This window comes from Neurospora tetraspora, assembly GCF_033439725.1.
Source record: "Neurospora tetraspora strain CBS 560.94 chromosome Unknown B0H65scaffold_3, whole genome shotgun sequence".
NCBI lineage: Eukaryota > Fungi > Ascomycota > Sordariomycetes > Sordariales > Sordariaceae > Neurospora > Neurospora tetraspora.
The window spans coordinates 3,724,053-3,741,450 of NW_026944385.1; the positions used below are offsets into that span (position 1 = coordinate 3,724,053).

A 17,398-nucleotide genomic window follows, 5' to 3' on the forward strand; every position below is an offset into this window, starting at 1 on the left:
TAATATCGGCCCATTAGAAGCGTTGGGTTACTTATTGGGTACAACATCCGTCTGTCAAATTACGTTGTACAATCCAACACTGGTTTGTTTGTTTGTTAGTTTGGTACAAAAAAGCCAGCGCTTTGCTGAATATAGGCAAGCGTTCGGCGTTTCAGCGGATGGGTGCGGTAGACTGATATCTTCAGTCCTTTGGATCTCGAAGTGAGACGGAGAGAGGCATAGAAGAGGCTTCTGTGGCGTATTAAGCCCTGGTTATTGTCCATCGCTTCAAACAAAGGCCAATTTTCTCTCGAAGGAGGCCAATGAGAGCTCCAATTCTCCCCTGTTCAACCCATGGCCGAAGAACCAAACTAACAAACAACCCAGTGTTGTACAGTCCAATACTGGTTTATTTGTTAGCTCGAGACCTTTGGTCAACTTTCCTAGGCGTTTATATATCTAATTGATCCGTTTCGTTCTATCACTAAAGCGTGATCTTACCTTGCATATACTATTTTGGAAATTGGATATGCTATATTGAATCTTGTTGATGCCTTTCCGATCCGTACTTAGCCATTCATTTTAGCTTTGTGAGGTTTGGGACAATTCGGGATAGATCTCGTCTAGCATACCAGGAGTACCAAGCTAACAAACAAACCGCATTAGATTGTACATTTACTGCCACTGCCGTGTCATTGTGCCGCCCGCTGTGTCATTGTGTCAAACGCATGTATCTACCCGCTCCCGCTCCCGCCCCCGATGACCGATTTTGACAGGGAGCAAGCGAGCGCATTGAGGCAGCAAAGTAGGTATCACGACGACCTGTCAATGTCAAAATATCAGGAGCGGAAACGTTTGACGGTCGGTTGTTGTTTATGTTCAGTCTAGAGCGCTGGTACGGAAGAGATGATGACATGCACAATCCCTCCCGGTTCAACGTCAGATTTTTCTTGCTCCGGCCGCAAAACTCAAAAGTAATTCGCCAAATCAATATGCCCATCCGTCTCCAACAACGGAAACAAATTCAGCGCTCCAAACATCTGATCAGCGTCCGAATCCAGCGATCCGCCCATGATGGAGAACTCGGGCGTGCGCGGGAGGGACTCGGTCATGCCGAGAAAGGTGGTTGCAGTGGACTCGTGTCCGACAAAGTCGAAGTCATGATTCATGTTGTTGAAGCGGTTCCCCCAAAACGAAGATGACGGTGTATGTGCGTGGGCATGGGCATGGTGGTGATGATGATGGTAGGAATTGTGATGATGGTTGTGGTGGTTGTGGTTGTGGTGGGAGTTGTGGTGCGGGGGATATGATGATGGTTTGGCTTGTTGTTGTTTGTGGGTACTACCGCCACCGCGAAGACTTCCAGGGATACCACCGAATTGTCCTCCTACTGAGGGATTGGTGTGTTGGATGCTTCGCTGGTAGTGGGGTTGTTGGTCGTGTTGATGTTGTTGTTGATAAGAATTAGAGGTGTTGGGATCTTCGTGGTCGTTGTTGTTGGTGGTGTTGTGATTGTGGTTGTCGTCGTTTGTAGTCTCGTCCCCGGAGTCACCACGGGGTATGAGACCGAATAGTTGAGAAGAGCTTTCCGTTCTTCGAAGCCGGTCTTGCATCTCTCTCTTTTCTAAATAGGCCAAGGCCGTGTTGAGCAGGGACTTGGCGATGAGCGAGTACTGCACGGCGTGAGCGTCGGCTTCGGCAAAGTACTCCAGCGCGGCGATGGAGGCGCGGCAGTACTTTTCGATGATACGACCGAAGCCTCCTAAGAGACCTAGCCCCAAGACAAGCGACGAGGCAAAGAGCCATGACCTAGATGGGGTAAGATACATATAACGGCGAATGATTAAAGGTGGGGGGAAGAAGGCTGCAAAGTGGAAACTTACACAATCACGGGCGCCCGCCGAGTCATCAAGCCCCTTTGAATGAGATCCTGGATCGGATCGACCATCAAACTGGCAGCATCAATGCAAGCATCCGCAAGTTTGGACTTGCCGGATGTCACCAGCCCATCTCTTGCCGTAAATGCTTCCGCCGGATACCCCTCCGCCAGCCTTCGCCTCAGTTCAACCATGAGGAACGGCCTCGACACTAGAATCACTGCATAATAATACGAGGCAAGCACCTGACAAGCTCCGTTGACCATTGCCCCCGCCGCCGTTAACCCTCCACGCTGGTCCGCCCTCGGCAGCGGTGTCTGCCTCGGGCTTGGCCGTGGTCGCTCCTCAATCACGCGCTTCAGCCGCTGCAACCACCTAGCCGACCACTCCCTCAGCTGCCTCGAGATGCCCTCCGTCAGCTGCGGCGAGATTTTCCGTCTCGAATACACCTCCAACACGATCCCCTCAATGATCAAAAAGATCTGCGCCGACCCGTTCAGCAAATAATCACCACTAGCATCCGGATCCGTCTGTTCCCGCCCCTCGCCGTCGACGGCGTGGTACAGCACCGTGCAGTCGACGTCGCTGGTCGCGGGCGGCCGGCCCATGGACGTGCTAAGAAACAGGTCCACCACCCGCAGGCTCTTCCACAGCCGGTCGCGCTGGCGATGGATCTCAGGACTGAAACGCGCGTTGACCTCGGTGCGGTGGATGCCGATGCTGAAGGCCGAGCGCGCGGCGATGCCAAAGAAGATGAAGGCCCCGTTGATCTGGCACGCCCCTAGCATGTAGAGCGTGATGAGCATGAAGCACTGCACCGAGGCTAGGCCGAGGTTGCCAGTTAGGTTGGCAAAGGCGAGGTCGCGGGCGTGGTCGAAGTAGCATTGGGCGGTGCTTTCGGATTCGGAGAAGGAGGATTCCGGCACTTCTGACGGCTCGGACGGGGAAGGGGATGATTTGGTGTGGGTGTTGGTATTTTTCTTTTGGAAAAGCAGCCCGATCGCGAGGACGAGATAAAAGACGGCGGAAGTGGCGTCTCCTCCTGGTGGTACGCCTCCACCTCCTCCAGCTCCCATGAACGTCCCCTCCTCGCTCGCCCCAGTCTCCGCCCCCGTTCCCGTCCTTGACCGACGAAGTTGCACCGCCCAAGAAGCAATATCCTCAATCAACTGCCTCGGTTGCTGCGCCTGATCATCAAAGATACCAATGAGTCCCGCCGTGCTCTGAAAGTAGGCAGTAACAACCGACTCAATAATCGACGTTTGGACGGGGGGAGGTCCAGGTCCAAATCCTCGGCTGCGCCCATCACCACTATAACCAAACCCACCATACCCACCACCATTACCACCACCACCCAGACTGAAGGCAGCAGATGCCCTAGGATGATACGACGCATTATTCTCCAAAGCCGAGTACCCGCTATTCTCGGGCGCGAAGGCATCAGGATCAATGCGCGAGGTGATCAGCCTCTGGACGGTGCGGAAGAAGGAGAGCGGGGCGCAGTCGCCGATGAAGATTAGTTTTCCTTGAGGGTCGACGAGGAGACGGCCTTCGCGGGGAACTTTTATTTCTTCGTTGTGGGCTTCTGCCCCTGGGCCTGAGCCGGAACCTGAATCTGGTTGCCGTGGTGGTGGTTCCTGTCGTTCTTGTTCATGAGACCCTGACTGTGACTGTGACTCTGACCGTAACTGTCCGGACCGCGACCCTCCTCCTCCTCCTACGCTGCCAACGCTACCGCCGCCAGGAGCTGCCCCTGGTAAAGACGTGCGGCTTGGAATTTCCGACTCTTTTGTCACGGCCGGTGGCGTCTGTTTGCTGCTGCTTCTGCTCGAGTTCCTGGCATGTGGAGAGCCCGCTGGCGCTGGATCAAGAGCAGCATCATCGCAATCGTCCCGTTGCGGTGATGCCGAATGTAGTGCGCCATCTCCATCAAAGCTACCTCTACCACCTCTACTTGTGTGACATGGTTCCTCCTGGGCTCCTCCTCCCTGTCTCCCACTCAGCCTAGAAGGGCCGCGCGGCCTTCGCTGTCTTGGAGGTGAGTAAAGGCATAACGAAGGAAGCTTTCGGCTCACACAGTAGCTGCAGGGCTTTTCGCCGTTGCACTTGACCTTGCGGCGTTTGCACACGTCACAGGCGTTGGCCACGCGCGGGCTGCGCGGGGAGGGAATGAGGCCATGGTCATGTTCACCTCCAGAGACAGCTCGAGCTTCCATTGATTCCACGGTCTCGGTCCATTGACGCTTGGGGGTTGTGGCTTTTTGTGTTTGTGCTTGTCGGTGGTCAAGGATGTTGGTTTTCTAGAAATGGAATTCGAGCGTGCCAACTGCCAAGAATGCGGAGGATAGGTGTAGTGTAAAGAAAAGTAGTTAGCGGGGTACCCAAAGATATGCTTGGTAGAAGTGCTTGATTCTGATGAAAGAAGAATGTCCTAAAGACCTGGGGGTCTTGGGTTTATACAAACGTCCCGTCGTCCTCAGAATCCCCTCCTTTCTTAGCAGTCTTTTGCTCCTTCTGTTGCTAGCCACCGTCGTGATGACTTCCTTCTTGATATCAATCGCTACCTTCCCACATTGTGGGGCATATAAGCAGGTGGGGTCGGCCGTCATGTATTTACTCCTCTTTTAGGGCTACATACTATGTACATAGAGGTACCTGTAATGAGCAACGACATCAAAGTTGCACATAAACCACGACACTTCGATGTTTATCGTTTTCTTTGTTCTCTACCTATGACATATGTCTGTCTGTCTACCTATGGGTGCAATCCTAATCGGAAAGCAGAGCAAGTAGCTATCTAACCGAAGTTCATAGACCCAGCAGATACATTGCCTTTGCTATCTCGTCCCATTACAAACGAACCCCTTTCCGTATCTCTCTTTCAGACAATTCTTCCTTGACTTTACTAAAGTGTCTCCTAGCGAAAGACAAGTCCAAAAGGACGTGATCTTGTCATTTAGAGCTTGATCAGCCAATTGACCAAGACACAATGGTTAAATCAAGGACCTCCCCTCTTCCGTTATACCACACACCTTGATCCATATGAACCACCCGGCACAGATACGCCAACCCTTTACCAAAGCCAGCAAACAAAAGCAAATGCCTTGAAAGCAACCAGGGTATCATGAACTCCAAAGGAAGCCCACACGAACTCCATGCATGCAAACATCCACGCATCCAGCTATCCGATTCTCCACACAACTCCAACAAATGACAAACCAACCATCAAGCAAAAGCTCACCCTCGCAGGACAAAGTCCAACCTAAACCAACCCCCTCAAAGCATCTTGAACAAATCATCAGCATACTTAACGCACAACGCGCCCTTGATCTCCACCGTCTTCTTATCCTTCGCAGCATTCATCTCCGTAGTAAATCCTTTCAGCAACTTATCCTGAATCTTGCGAGCCTCCGCAATGGCAGCGCCAGAAGTACCAGCAGCACCAGCAGCTTTAGCACCAGCACCCGCACCCGAAGCCGGCGTCTCACGATGGTGGCTGCTGAAAGCCCTCTTCCCAAGCTTGGGAAGCGGAATAGGCGTCACACTATGAATCGAACCATTAGGACCGACAGTCGTAGCGCGGACGGAACGAGCTAGGCGATCACGATGAGCAGACGCCGGGGAAGAATCGGGGCTGTTGCTGCGGTCATTGTGATGATCGGCCTGAGATGTGCCAGAGATCGCGGGCGAAGAGCTGGCGCTGAGCTTGATGGAAACCTTCTTCAGCGCGTTGAACAGAATGTCCTGGCGGATTGAGGCACGGAGCTCGTTCGCTTGGATACGCTGCTCCAAGGCGGCGAGGTTCTGCTTGATGGTGAATAGTTCGCCTTGGAAGGTCTCGGAGTGGAAGGAGAGATTGTTGTCAAACTTGACGACTTGTTTGGCAATCGCGAGGAGGGGGTTGGTGGTCATGGTAGCGGCGACGTTGGAGGCGGTGATTGCGGCGGTGTCCTCCTGCTCGAACTCGGGCTCCTCAGGCTTCGGTTCGGTGGTAACCTCCTTTGCCTTGCGTCCTTTCTTGGTCACTTTCGCTTCAGATGCGGGCAAAAACTCGGTCGCAGTAGCGGCATTGGTGGCCTGGTCTGCCTCCGTGGACTGCTGCTCAGTGTCGGCAACATAGATGACGGGAGCGACATCCTCGTCGATCTCGATGACCTGATGCTCCTCAACCTCGGCTTGGGCCTTCTTGCCCTTACGGCTCTTCTTGGCTTTCTTCTTTTTGACGGTAGAGGCCGGCTCATCAACGATCTCCGTGACCTCATGCTCAGCGGTGAGCTCCTCCACATCCTTGGGTGCCGAAACAGTCTCAGAAGCGCCGCCGTGCTCGGTTTCATTGAGCTGCTTGTCCAGCTCGACTTGCGTGGTGTCGTCAATTTGCATGGTATCGTCGACTTGCGTCATGCCATCAAGATCCATGGTGATCTCGTGCTCCTGCTCAACACTGATCTTCTTGGCCTTCTTCTTTTTGGTTTTCTTCGCTTTCTTAGGGGCGGAGACGGTGATGGACTCATCGTCGTCCAAGGCGTTGGACTCTTCAAGGCGCCGCTTCTTGTCCTTCTTGGACTTCTTGGTCTTCTTCACAGGACCGTCAGCGACCGAATCGTCGTGCTGCTCATCCTTGATGATAGTGGTCATCTCAACATCTGACTCTTCACCATTAGCGACGCCTCTTTTGCCGGCCGCAGGGCTGACGGCGGCATGCTCCTCCACATCGTGCATCACAGTATCGCCGTGCTCGTCGCCGCTGTCGTTCTTTGACATCACGCGGTTCAGAATCTCGTCAACGTCAGCCGGAGTGAGCGGATCGTCTTCCGTTCCAGCCCCAGCTCTAAACGGAGTGCCGAGCTTGGGAGCAGCTGGGAAGCCCTTGGTGGTCGGCAACGGGACTGGGGTGCACTTGTTCGACTTGGAGGGCGAAAAGCGGTTGGGGGACGAGTCAAATTGCATCATCCTGGGCATCGGGCCGGGAGTCTTGGAGTTGAGAGGCGAGGTGGGAGGGAAGTTCTGGTCGAGAGTCGAGTTCGGGACGGGAGTTAACTTGAACTTCTGTGGCGACCTGGCCTTCATAGTGCTGTTCTTCTCATTTCTAGAGTTGATGTTGTTGAGCAGCGACATCAGGGCCGTTGGATTCTCGGCGTGGAGTTGGGAGCTCGGAGAGGGTGAAGCGGACCTTTTCGCATGCTCAAAGGGAGGGTATCGCGGGAGTGGGACGCGACTCTCAGAACGTAGCGGGGCGTTCTCCTTGGTCAATTCGGACTTTGTGGGGACTGGCGACTGCAGAGGAGTTGAAAAATGCTCGTCTGCGACAGAGCCCTCGGGTGCGACTGCTTCCTGAAAAACAGTTGCCTTGGGCAGGGTCGGGCTCATAGGCTCCTTCTTGATCCTGACCATCTCTTCCTCTTGAGGATCAATCTCCTCGACAGTGACAAAGGTCTCATCCTTGGTAGAAAGAGTAGGGCTCTGGCCTTTGACAAAGCCACTCACATCCGAAGCCTGTTCTCCATCGGCCAGATCGCCTTCCTGGAGCTTGTGAGCCTTGGCCTTCTTCTTACCCTTACTCTTCTTCTTTTTCTTTCCAGAAACGTGGACGCTCTGGCTCAGCTTGCTGTCGGGGGTAGGCATCTTGTCCTCAGGCGATTTGGCGACCTGCTTCTTCTTCGCAGAACCCTTCAGGTTGAGCCACGGAGGCGCGTAAGGCATGATGTAAGTCAAGAGTGAGGTCAGCTTGAGGGAGTGACGATTGGGTGATGGTAGGGCGATGGAGAGATGCGCCTGATTCGTGCTTCTCGAGGCTCTGACGGAATAGTCAACAAGGCTTTGTGAGCAGAGAACCAAGGAGACAATTGACGAGAGAGAAGTTGTGTTGCTGCACTCGGCAAGGTGGTGATGAGGGAGGTTGATGTTGTGAATAACCCGCGCGGTAGTAGTGATGGGAGAAGATGGGTGATGGAAGGAGTGAAAGTCGGACGAGGTGAAAAGGAGGGGTTGGTCAAGGCTTGGAATTGAATTCGAAATGGAAGGTCTTGCGTCTCGCAGTGCCGGCCGCGTTGTGTCTGCCTGCTAGTTTTGTGGACCGGTCACTGGCAGACGCTCTTTCACTTGTCTGTCACATTGAGTTCAGATGGAATTATGGTTGCCGGGTAACGGTGGTGTTCAAGACGGGATGCCTGATAATGGGAGCAGTCCACTTGACAGGATATGATAGTCGCTTCTTGGTCAGTCGACGTCACAGCTGCCAGATGTCGATCGTATAACATTGTGTGCATATTACATGGACGATTTGGTCACCGGTGTTTACTCTGTCCATATTCCCAGCGCATGAAATAAGAATAATCGAAGAGTATACTGTCAAAGTTCCTCACCAGGCCCAGGTAACAATATTGAATTTCCAGGGTGCGTTCCAGGTTCGCTTACTTTGTGGTTCGAGTTACCTACTTGGATTGCTTTAACTCTGTGTTCTTTAGACATATTACAAGTACACTTGCTATCACTATGCACTTTCCCCTGGGACATGATGATTTATATGAAGACTGAATTTTGTATAAGCCAAACCTAGCCCGATCCGCTACCCTAAACGCCTGCAATGATGATAACTACAAATGGTATATGTAAACTGCTGATTTGACCTCGGATACAACGCCAACGGTGACCACTCAGCCACCTTTTGCAAAGAGAAAGATAAACGTTTGGTACGTTTGTATGTTCCGGGTTCATATGTCCAAACATGCATCAACTATCCAAGTCCTCACCAAGGACGAGATATGCAAAACCGTACCCACATCCAATGACTGGAGCATCGAAGCAGTTGCCTCCTGCTTACTGCTTGCGCTCACCTATCCCGGTCGCCAAGAAGAAGTACGTTCCCAGGATAGTGCACACCACAAAGGCGGTAAGCACTCCTGCGCCGGCCTTGTCTCTCCCTGTAAGCTCTGACATGGACATGATCGTCGCAGGCGTCTCTCCCGCATTGGGGTTACCACGACTCTGACCACCGGTGCTGTTGGTGACCAGAGGCTTGATTACATCATGCTGGTAGGTGACCAGATACGTCGAGAAAGCCGCAAGCGCGCTCATCTCCTGACCGGCGGGGCCGTTGTTCACGTCACCGTCGTACTTTCCGAGGTTCCAACGGTAACCGCATGTGCCGTCAGGCAGGCAGCTGTCGATAACACCCTCGATGTTGGTCTTCAAGGCCTTGACTATAGGTTCTCGAACAAGATCAGGCGCCATGAGGGCGGCTGTGGCCAAGGAGCGGAGGAGGTAACCCTTGAAGGAATGTTGATCGATGTTGCAAAGAAGCCTGTCTGTGAGCTCACAGGCGCGTTCAACCATCACACCCTGGGGGAAGAAGAACTCGAGGGTCCGGTTGACGAGTCCGGTAAGGGGCTTTCCCCATTGTTCAGCATCTTCGGTCTGTAGTGTTGAGGGTATGTTAGCTATCAAGGTCTTGTACGTGGTAGTTGGCGAAGAGCTTACCATGTTGTACATGATGGCGACACCATGGATTATGATGGCTGCGTTAGCTGACCATTGGACCTTGTTGATGTCTGTGCAGTTATTGGGGACATGACCACCGTCGTAGATGTTCCAGTTCTTATCGATGTAACCGACGTCCCTGATCCAGTTGAAAGTCTTCTCGGCCCAGTCGGAGTAGGTACGGTTGTTGGTATATCGTGCCAGTCTTGCGCCGACGTTGAAGAAACAGGCATTGGCGATAGTATTCTTATAATCATATCCAGCATTGGAGGGGTAGATCTGCCAGCGCAAACCTCCGCCGCATTCGTCGTCGTGGCGGTCGGGGGCAGCTTGCGTGTTGAAGACGGCCTGGGCCATCTCGAGCCAATCAGCCTCGCCGGGGACCAAGGGGAAGTTGACTTCGGCGGCGAGCATGGCAGCCATTCCCCAGAAACCCTGATCATCGTTACCGAGAGAGGCAGTCCAGTTGGGCGACATGAAGCTGTTCTGAGGCGCATCGGCTTGGAAGACGAGGGCTTGCGCGGCTAGGGCGTTGTATGTGTTGTCGCCAGTGTAATGCCAGTAGTCGACGAAGGTCCCCCACATGGCACCAGCCTCCCACCAGTAGTATGATCCGTCTGGCGGGGGACCAGGAAGAATACCGATGGTTTTTCCAGGTGTATTGCCATTATAGTATGATATCAGGTTCTTTGCGACAGTCTGTGCGGCGGATTTTACGGATGCTGTTCTCCGGGATTAGCTACGGATGAAGTCGAGAAAAGAAGAGGAAGTATGTGGTACTGACCAGTGTTGTTCAGGTCAACCTCGAGTGTTCCGTATACACTGCTAGCGGCAGCGAGCAGCAACGGTGCTACGCCAGTGATCTTGTTGGTAAAAAGCATGGCGAGAGTCGAGCTTCTATTCCAATTCCATACACGCGTTTGCACAACCAAGAATATGACGCTCCGAATTCGATATTATTGTATGTATGTTTGCGTAGAGAAGTACGTAGATGTCGATTTACAGAAACAAATGCATGGGGAAACCGATTTGGTGAGCGAGGGACAAAAGGCAAAGGGGTCCCAGATTGGCGTTCGTCGGGATCGCAGGGAACAAGTTCCAGTTCCCTGTAGCCTTGTATGGGTTGTGGCCTCCACTCGGTAATTAGATGGCCGTGGTCCGTGGCGGCGGCGGCGATGGCGGCGATGGTGACACGGGCGATTTGACGGCTGAAGAAGAAAACAACAACAACAACAACCCTTCTCCTCCTCAGCCTTTCCTCCTCCTCCCTCTTGAAGGTTCAAATGTCATCCCCGGGCTGACCTGACGTAAGGAAAAACCCGTGTTGGATCTGGAGTGCATCGTCAAGGGGCCCAAGGGGGGGCGCTCATACTGGGACGGGATTGGCTGGGATGCTGGTTTGCTAGAGAAAGGAGAGCGAATTTGGCGACATCAGATACTCCACTCCTGAATGCGTCCAATGAGACAGCCGTACCAAGACAGCGACTGGGGGATCGGACGGATGTAATGCGCCCCACTGTAATGTTCTAGGCAAAGCTCTTCCGGGCGGCGTTGGTCGGGTCCCTTGATGTCCCTTTTCGGCCACAGGCTGTTGTGGCCCTTTGTGCATCTGGTCATTGGACGACTTCAGATATGTTCATTTTGACGAGAAGTTATCATGGCACCTCAACCCAGACAAAGTTTGGTGAGGTAGTCAATTGAAAATTGAACCTGGAGCATCAGAGTGCCAGTGCAAACAAGGCCCTACAACACTGTCGCGACTGTCCATCACGTCCATCAAATTCCACTTGTTCGGTTTCAGTTTCCTGTTTGTTTCTTCCACTTCTTGTGTTAGTCTCTCTGCTGATTGTTGCCTGTTGACGGCCGCCTCTATTTTGCTTACTTCACCCCTTTAGACCCTTTTACGGTTTTACCCCTCTCCTTCTCTGCGGGAGCCTCGGCCAGGTGCCTGTCTCCAACCCAAGCATGTCGAATGATGCAAGTCAGGGCAAGTGTTCATCGGCCCATGCCTGTTGCTGCCTTGCTGGGAAATGGGAAATGTTCCGGACCCCACCTCAGACTCCTCCTCAACGTGCGCGACATCGACCAGGCTGGATTCTAGTCAGCTAACCCTGAAACTTACTAGCGTCTTCGTATTTCTGACCTTACGGGATCCACTCCTGCTGCTACTCCCGCATTTCTCTCTCTTTTGCCAAGAGAGGCTCCCGTCATCAGCTTGACGGGCGAGACATCTCTTCATGGTCCGTACTTGTAGTCGCCATGACAGCTTGAAGTAGTGTACATGAACAAAGTCTGGACGAATTTCCGGGGGACATTGCTCATCGCTCTACTTCTTCAGGCTGTCCTGATACTTGAGGCCATACGAGCGACATTAGCCATATGTATGATCTGATGACGGAGACATGGGCATAGAGTTACCGGTACTGGATTCAAAATCGTCAGTGCTGTCCGCGGTTTATACTGAGCATGACAACCTAGCGATCGATGAGTCTTGTCTTCCTACATACAAGTAAAGCTCGATGGCTGTTATCGATGATTGGGCCGGCGCCACACAAGTTGATGAACGAGTGCCGGATGAACACTCCTCCCGGACATGGTTCTATGAGGAAGAGTTGCGGAAAATGATGGAAGATTCAAGACAAAGAAAAAGATATATACCTACTCTCTGTCCGTCATCGACAGACTGATGTTGCCGAGTGTCATGCTCCTTTCCATGTCAACGATTCAGGGATTCAAGTCTACCCCTAACCCTGACACCTGGACTCAGGGGTCGCTCAGGAACCAAACTGAACACTCCCTTATCTTATCGACCATACGATACATAAGCAGTCCACCCCACCATGACAGCCCACACCGAGGTGAGCTGCATGGCCTGTGCATAACACCTTCGGCTTCCGGTCGGCTTCCCGTTGCCGGCCGGCGCGCGCGTCAGTTTCCAATTCCATATTGTCCCCGAACCGCGCCGACTGCCCGTTTTCCCTATCTGCGACTTCAACTTCAAGTCGAGAACCATCTGCACGACATCCGGATCCGTATCCTTGCTCGGAGACAAGGACCCCACCCGACGATCAACGAATTCCATACCATCCATTGACTCGACCGTTGCCGACATACCTACGAGAAACCGTTGTCCGAGTGAAGAACAAACAATACACAAAGAGAACACAGTCAAGATGGCGCAAGCTGGCAGTGGAGACAAGGAGCCATGGAACGAGGAGACCAAGAAGAAGTTCGAAGGGTATGTTCATTGGCGGCAGTATGAGTGGGCGGCGTCGACCGCGCAGGCCACATGGGGGAGGGCTGGCTCGGGGGAAGAAAGAAAAGAACGACAGCTGGCTAACCGGGAAATTGGGAAACATACAGAAAGAGCAGAAGCGAATACCTTGACCCGTGCCAGGAGGCCGCCCAGCGGAGTATCCGGTGTCTGCACCGCAACCAAGGAGACCGGACCATGTGCTCGGATTACTTTGAGGCGTATAGGGACTGCAAGAGGCAATGGGTTAGTAGTGTTCCTCTGCCTGCGGGATTGGAATGCGAGACGAACACAAGATATGCTAACGGGTCTAATGCTGGGATACAGATTGAAAGGAGACGGGAACAGAAGAGGAAGGAGGGTGCGTTCTTCTGAACTACCGGACTTTGATAGTAGGAGGGTATAATGATGAAAGCTACGACTAGAAGGGGTGGTAGAAAGCAACAGGAGGAAGATCAACGCGGGCGACATTGCCTTGTGCGTTTGTACAAATAGTTATTGTAAAGCATTTGGTGCATGGGTAGGCGTTCGGGTTACGAAAGACGGGAGTGCCCGTTTAGTCGTTTATTAAAGGAGAACAGGGAAGGAATAGATTTAGAGAAAGTGATCGTGGAATCGGGAATTGCTAGAAAGGGGCAGGGGAGATGCTCAAGTCAAACATCAAGTAAGCGGAAGCCGAAGTGACGACGGGATGGTATATGGACCCGACGGTGAGGACGGAGCCACTCACCTCGGTCAGGGCGGGGTCGGACCCGATCGATCACATGTAGGTACCACGTCCGCTCTGTCGCACGAGCCACTCATTCAGTCAAGGCAACCCCAAGCTCAACTTTAAACCTTCACTTCTGAAAGTCAACACCAAAGTCAAAGTCTGTGGCCTACGGTGCCTTTTTAATCCTTCTTTCCATTCTTCTTTCATTTTCAGGTTACATTTTCGAACGCCGAGACTGGGCAAGCAAGCAAGCAAACATCAACAATGTCATATGGTCGATATGGGCGCCCAGCCCTGAAAAACACCGTCGACGTCCAGTTACAGACCGCCTTCACTGACGGCAACTGGAACACCGTCATTCGTTTGGCCGACAAGCGCTTCAAATCTCTCAAGGACCCTTACTACGAGGTATACTGTTCATGACACTACTCATCAGTCCAGTCACTCACTATTTCCCATTAGGCAATCAGAATCGCTGCCGAGTCTCAGCTCGATGGCACCACAGAAAGGTGCACGGCACTGATCGCCATCGACGAGCTCGTCAAGTCCAAGGCTGTGCCCGACTATGACACCCTTGAGCTGCTCGAGTGGGCTGCGCGAGAGTACCTCTACGACACCGAGTATGCCGAGACGTTGGGTCCCCTCAGAGCCCGCTGGGTGAAGGCGAACCCCAAGAGCAAGTTTGCCGTGAAATGCCTTCAGTCCTGCTTGGAGTATTGGGACCTTGTGAGCGCTCAGCAGATTGCCACGACGCTGGACAAGGCCTTCGCCAACTCGGGAGACCGCCAATACATGTTCTGGAGCATTACTCTCACCTACCTCCTTTCAGTGAGTCCCCTTTATACCCTGAGGGAAAAAAAGGAAAAAACAGCTGACATGTTCAGGTTAGCCCCCAGTGCAGTGAGGCCAGCAAAAAGGTGTATAGCCTTCTTGTAGTGAAGCAACTTGAGAGGGCGGCTGATATTACTGAAAACGTATGTTGCTCACACTTTGTCAGTCAGAAAGTGCCTAACCCCAGCTTTAGTGCGAGAAAGTCGAGCCTAAAGATCGAGGTCTGCTTCAAGAAGAGGAGATCTCTCTTTACTACCGGGTCATGCTCTCTCATGGCTCCAAAGAAGACTTCATCAGCCGCATGCAGAGCCCCAAACTGGGACCTCTTGCCCAGCTCAAGCATGGTCGCAAGGACCTGTTCTACCAAGCCCTGAACGCCTATGAGTCGTGGGGCGAATGGGACCGCATCTATGACCTTTGCCGTCAAGCTCTCAGACTGGGCCTTGATGGTGCGACACCGACCTTCTCCGTCTGCGACTACAAGGTGTGGAAGAAGTTCGCCTTGGCTGCCAGCAAGTCCAAGGATCAGGAGACTGCCCTTGGAGAGGTGCAGAGCATCCTCAAAGAGTTCATTGCGCTCAAGACCAACACCGCCATGTACAAGAAGAACATTGCTCTCGCCCTCCTCGACACCGCATTCCGTCAGCCTGTGGTACCAGGAAGCTCTGGTAATGACTCCGGCTTGACCCCGAGAGTTATCCAAATCGGCCTATACTTGGACAGCTACTTTGATAAATTGTCTGCGTTTGACGATGTCAAGGATTTTGTCGCAGAGCTCAGCTTCGAGGAGGTCAAGGGTCTCATGGAGGAGGTCCTGCCCAAGATGCTTGAAGAGGTGAGTTCCATTCTCAAATCGTCTGACATGACGACACATCACTAACCTTGTCTTTATGTAGAAGTCTGAAAAGTCTAGTCAGGTTATCCTCAAGTCACTAATCTGCAAGCTGCGCTACCTGCTCACCACTTGCACACAAACACTCTCCCATAACCCGTCCGTGGTGGACGGCCAAGAGCAGGACAAGCCATACCAATGCCGTCTGTGCTCCACCCTTACGTCTCTACCATGCGAGAGCTGCTTGAGGAGCGTGGTTACCGAGGCCGCCCAAATATACCAGCAGATAGTCGACGACTCAGAGCTGTTGGCAGCTATCCCCCGTCTCGACAAGGACCCCCGCATTGACTTGGCCCTTGTCATGGGCAATTCGATCCTCAAGCTCTCTGGCTTGCGTCCTCGCGCTTCCGATGTTGCCCCGGCACCGCTGCGGGATGTGAACCCTTCGCTGTTCCTCCAGGCGGTCCTCGTCTTGGATACCCAGCTAAAGGTTACGCCTAGCGATGTCGCGCTGCGCCTCCTACTGGCCCAACTCTACCTCCTCCTTGGATGCGCTTCCTATGCCTACCAGATCTGGACTCCTCTGGATGTCAAGCGCACTATCCAGGATTCCCTCAGTCCCCTCTTCTTTGACAGGATATCAAGCTTGTCACCGGGTCTGTTTACCGGTACCCGCCCATTGATGGAGCCGCTGCGGTTATACTACAATAACAGTCTGCACAGTAGCTGCCCCTTGCGGATCTGGGACGCGTTCGGCTCTGGGAGCTACAGCAGTATTCTGGAGATGACCGAGTTCGACAGCAAGCTGCGGAGAAGCTGCACGCTTATGATGTCCATTGTGGAAGAGCGACGGGCAACTCGTGCCTTTGGCGGAAAGATCGAATGCGAGATTGGCGATTTGGCACTCACTGGTATGTTCATCTTGATCATATTTCTCTCTGCGCAACACTAACATCTTCCCAGAAAACATCGATGACACAACCACCCTACTCAACAAAACCGACTACGGTTCATTCGTCAACCTCGAAAGCCCTCAGGGTCCTCCCATCCAAGAGTTCCTCCGTATCGGCCCCGAGCTTTCCGTAAGCCTCTCTCCCAACTGAACTCTCACCGAAGATCCTCCCAAATACTAACCACCCCCTCCCTCCTCAGAACGAGCGCGCCCACCTCTCCTTCCTCTCCGAGCAATACCTCGACCTAATCCACCACAAACCGCCCAAGGACCACCGCCCCTACAAGCCCAGCGAGGCCGCCCTCAAAGAGCGCGCCTACACCTTCGAAACCCTCTCGCAACTCAACAACTCGCTGACAAGCTTCATCCACCGTCCCACCACCCCCTCCGCGCTCACCTCGCCAGAAGCGACTTACTACACCATCATCTCCCTCCTCTCCGCAGCCGTGCTCACCGCCCTCTCCACCACGCGCGCCGACCCGTACCCGTCCGAAACGATGAGCGTCATCACCTCGTCCATCCGCACCGCTTTCACCGGTTTGCGCACCCGCTTCACTTCTTCCTCCTCCCCTCCATCTAAGGGTGGCGTAGACGAAACCTTCCACTCCCTAACCGACACACACACCCTCTCCCACGTGCGCGCCACCGCCCTCGCAATGCGCCACAGCGCCGCCTTTGTACAAGCCTGGAACGACCGCGAGCTGGCCCGCGATCGCTCCGGTAAGAGTACTTTGCACAAGGACGGTTTGGCGGAACTGAAAGCACTGGATGCCATGGCGGCTAAGACGATCACGGAAGTCAAGGGACATATACAAAAGCTGAAGGAGGCGTTGGGGCAGGGAGGGTGGTTGGATAAGATGCTTGATTGGACTTTTGGTGCTGGTGCTGGTGCTGGTGCTTCTGAAGATGGTAAGGAAGGGAAGGAGGAAGGGAAGGGGCAGACATCAGAAAAGGCTGCGCTGGTAAGGAAGGCGGTGGAGGATGTAGTTGGGGGGCGAGAGGGCGCGGAGGAGTGGGTTGGGAAGGTGGTGGAGAGTTGGGGACAAGGGGTTAAGGGGTGGGGGTTGGTGAGGATGGAGTAGAATAAATGGGTTGGTATAGTTTAGGGGTGTGATGGGATGGGTATGTATACATGATAGATTTGGTAGAGAAAAGCATGGTTCAAGTGAAAGAGATGGGAATTATTATAGCCCGGGAAAGGGAATGAAGGAATAACATTGAAGTGTCAAACATTTGCCCCAGGTTCATCACTTAGCCCTTCAGTTGAATATGCAGAATCGAGATCCAACGTATGTAACTCTTGTCGTTGGCTGAAGAGCTTCTTCAACCATCCTTCAACTCCATATCAGATTTCAGGTCTCCAGTTAACTCCCAAGGTCCAAGCAATCAGCCTGACCTAGCGTATGGTAACCAGGTCTCGAGTTACCTTGCATGACCTAGCATATTCCCAGGTCCAAACACAGTCTCATCATATTCGAAAACCATA

At 53.1% G+C, this 17,398-nt stretch overlaps 5 protein-coding genes across 5 annotated transcripts; 2 read left to right on the top strand and 3 right to left on the bottom strand.

The window, feature by feature from the left end:
• Window positions 1-530: 530 nt before the first annotated feature.
• Window positions 531-4,391, bottom strand: B0H65DRAFT_462885 (uncharacterized protein). Its single transcript, XM_062826663.1, has 2 exons — window positions 1,863-4,391; window positions 531-1,788 (listed from the first exon to the last, which is right to left on the bottom strand). Exons 1-2 carry the CDS (start codon window positions 4,070-4,072, stop codon window positions 948-950), a joined length of 3,051 nt encoding a protein of 1,016 aa, XP_062683334.1. The 5' UTR covers window positions 4,073-4,391; the 3' UTR covers window positions 531-947.
• Window positions 4,392-4,894: 503 nt separating this feature from the next.
• On the bottom strand, window positions 4,895-7,753 carry B0H65DRAFT_170498 (uncharacterized protein). The gene has a single exon (XM_062821360.1). The coding sequence runs from the start codon at window positions 7,554-7,556 to the stop codon at window positions 5,133-5,135; it is 2,424 nt and encodes an 807-aa protein (XP_062683335.1). The 5' UTR covers window positions 7,557-7,753; the 3' UTR covers window positions 4,895-5,132.
• A 554-nt stretch (window positions 7,754-8,307) lies between these two features.
• On the bottom strand, window positions 8,308-10,713 carry B0H65DRAFT_588085 (glycosyl hydrolase family 76-domain-containing protein). The gene is made up of 3 exons (XM_062830997.1): window positions 10,117-10,713; window positions 9,333-10,054; window positions 8,308-9,269 (listed from the first exon to the last, which is right to left on the bottom strand). The coding sequence occupies exons 1-3, from the start codon at window positions 10,211-10,213 to the stop codon at window positions 8,673-8,675; spliced, it is 1,416 nt and encodes a 471-aa protein (XP_062683336.1). The 5' UTR covers window positions 10,214-10,713; the 3' UTR covers window positions 8,308-8,672.
• A 1,792-nt stretch (window positions 10,714-12,505) lies between these two features.
• Window positions 12,506-12,960, top strand: B0H65DRAFT_548043 (uncharacterized protein; the record flags this gene model as incomplete). Its single annotated transcript, XM_062829552.1, has 3 exons — window positions 12,506-12,570; window positions 12,696-12,831; window positions 12,913-12,960. The coding sequence occupies 3 exons, from the start codon at window positions 12,506-12,508 to the stop codon at window positions 12,958-12,960; spliced, it is 249 nt and encodes an 82-aa protein (XP_062683337.1).
• Window positions 12,961-13,384: 424 nt separating this feature from the next.
• On the top strand, window positions 13,385-17,202 carry B0H65DRAFT_571971 (N-acetyltransferase B complex non catalytic subunit-domain-containing protein). The gene is made up of 7 exons (XM_062830495.1): window positions 13,385-13,705; window positions 13,760-14,125; window positions 14,182-14,271; window positions 14,322-14,963; window positions 15,025-15,871; window positions 15,924-16,042; window positions 16,113-17,202. Exons 1-7 carry the CDS (start codon window positions 13,562-13,564, stop codon window positions 16,992-16,994), a joined length of 3,090 nt encoding a protein of 1,029 aa, XP_062683338.1. The 5' UTR covers window positions 13,385-13,561; the 3' UTR covers window positions 16,995-17,202.
• Window positions 17,203-17,398: the final 196 nt, after the last annotated feature.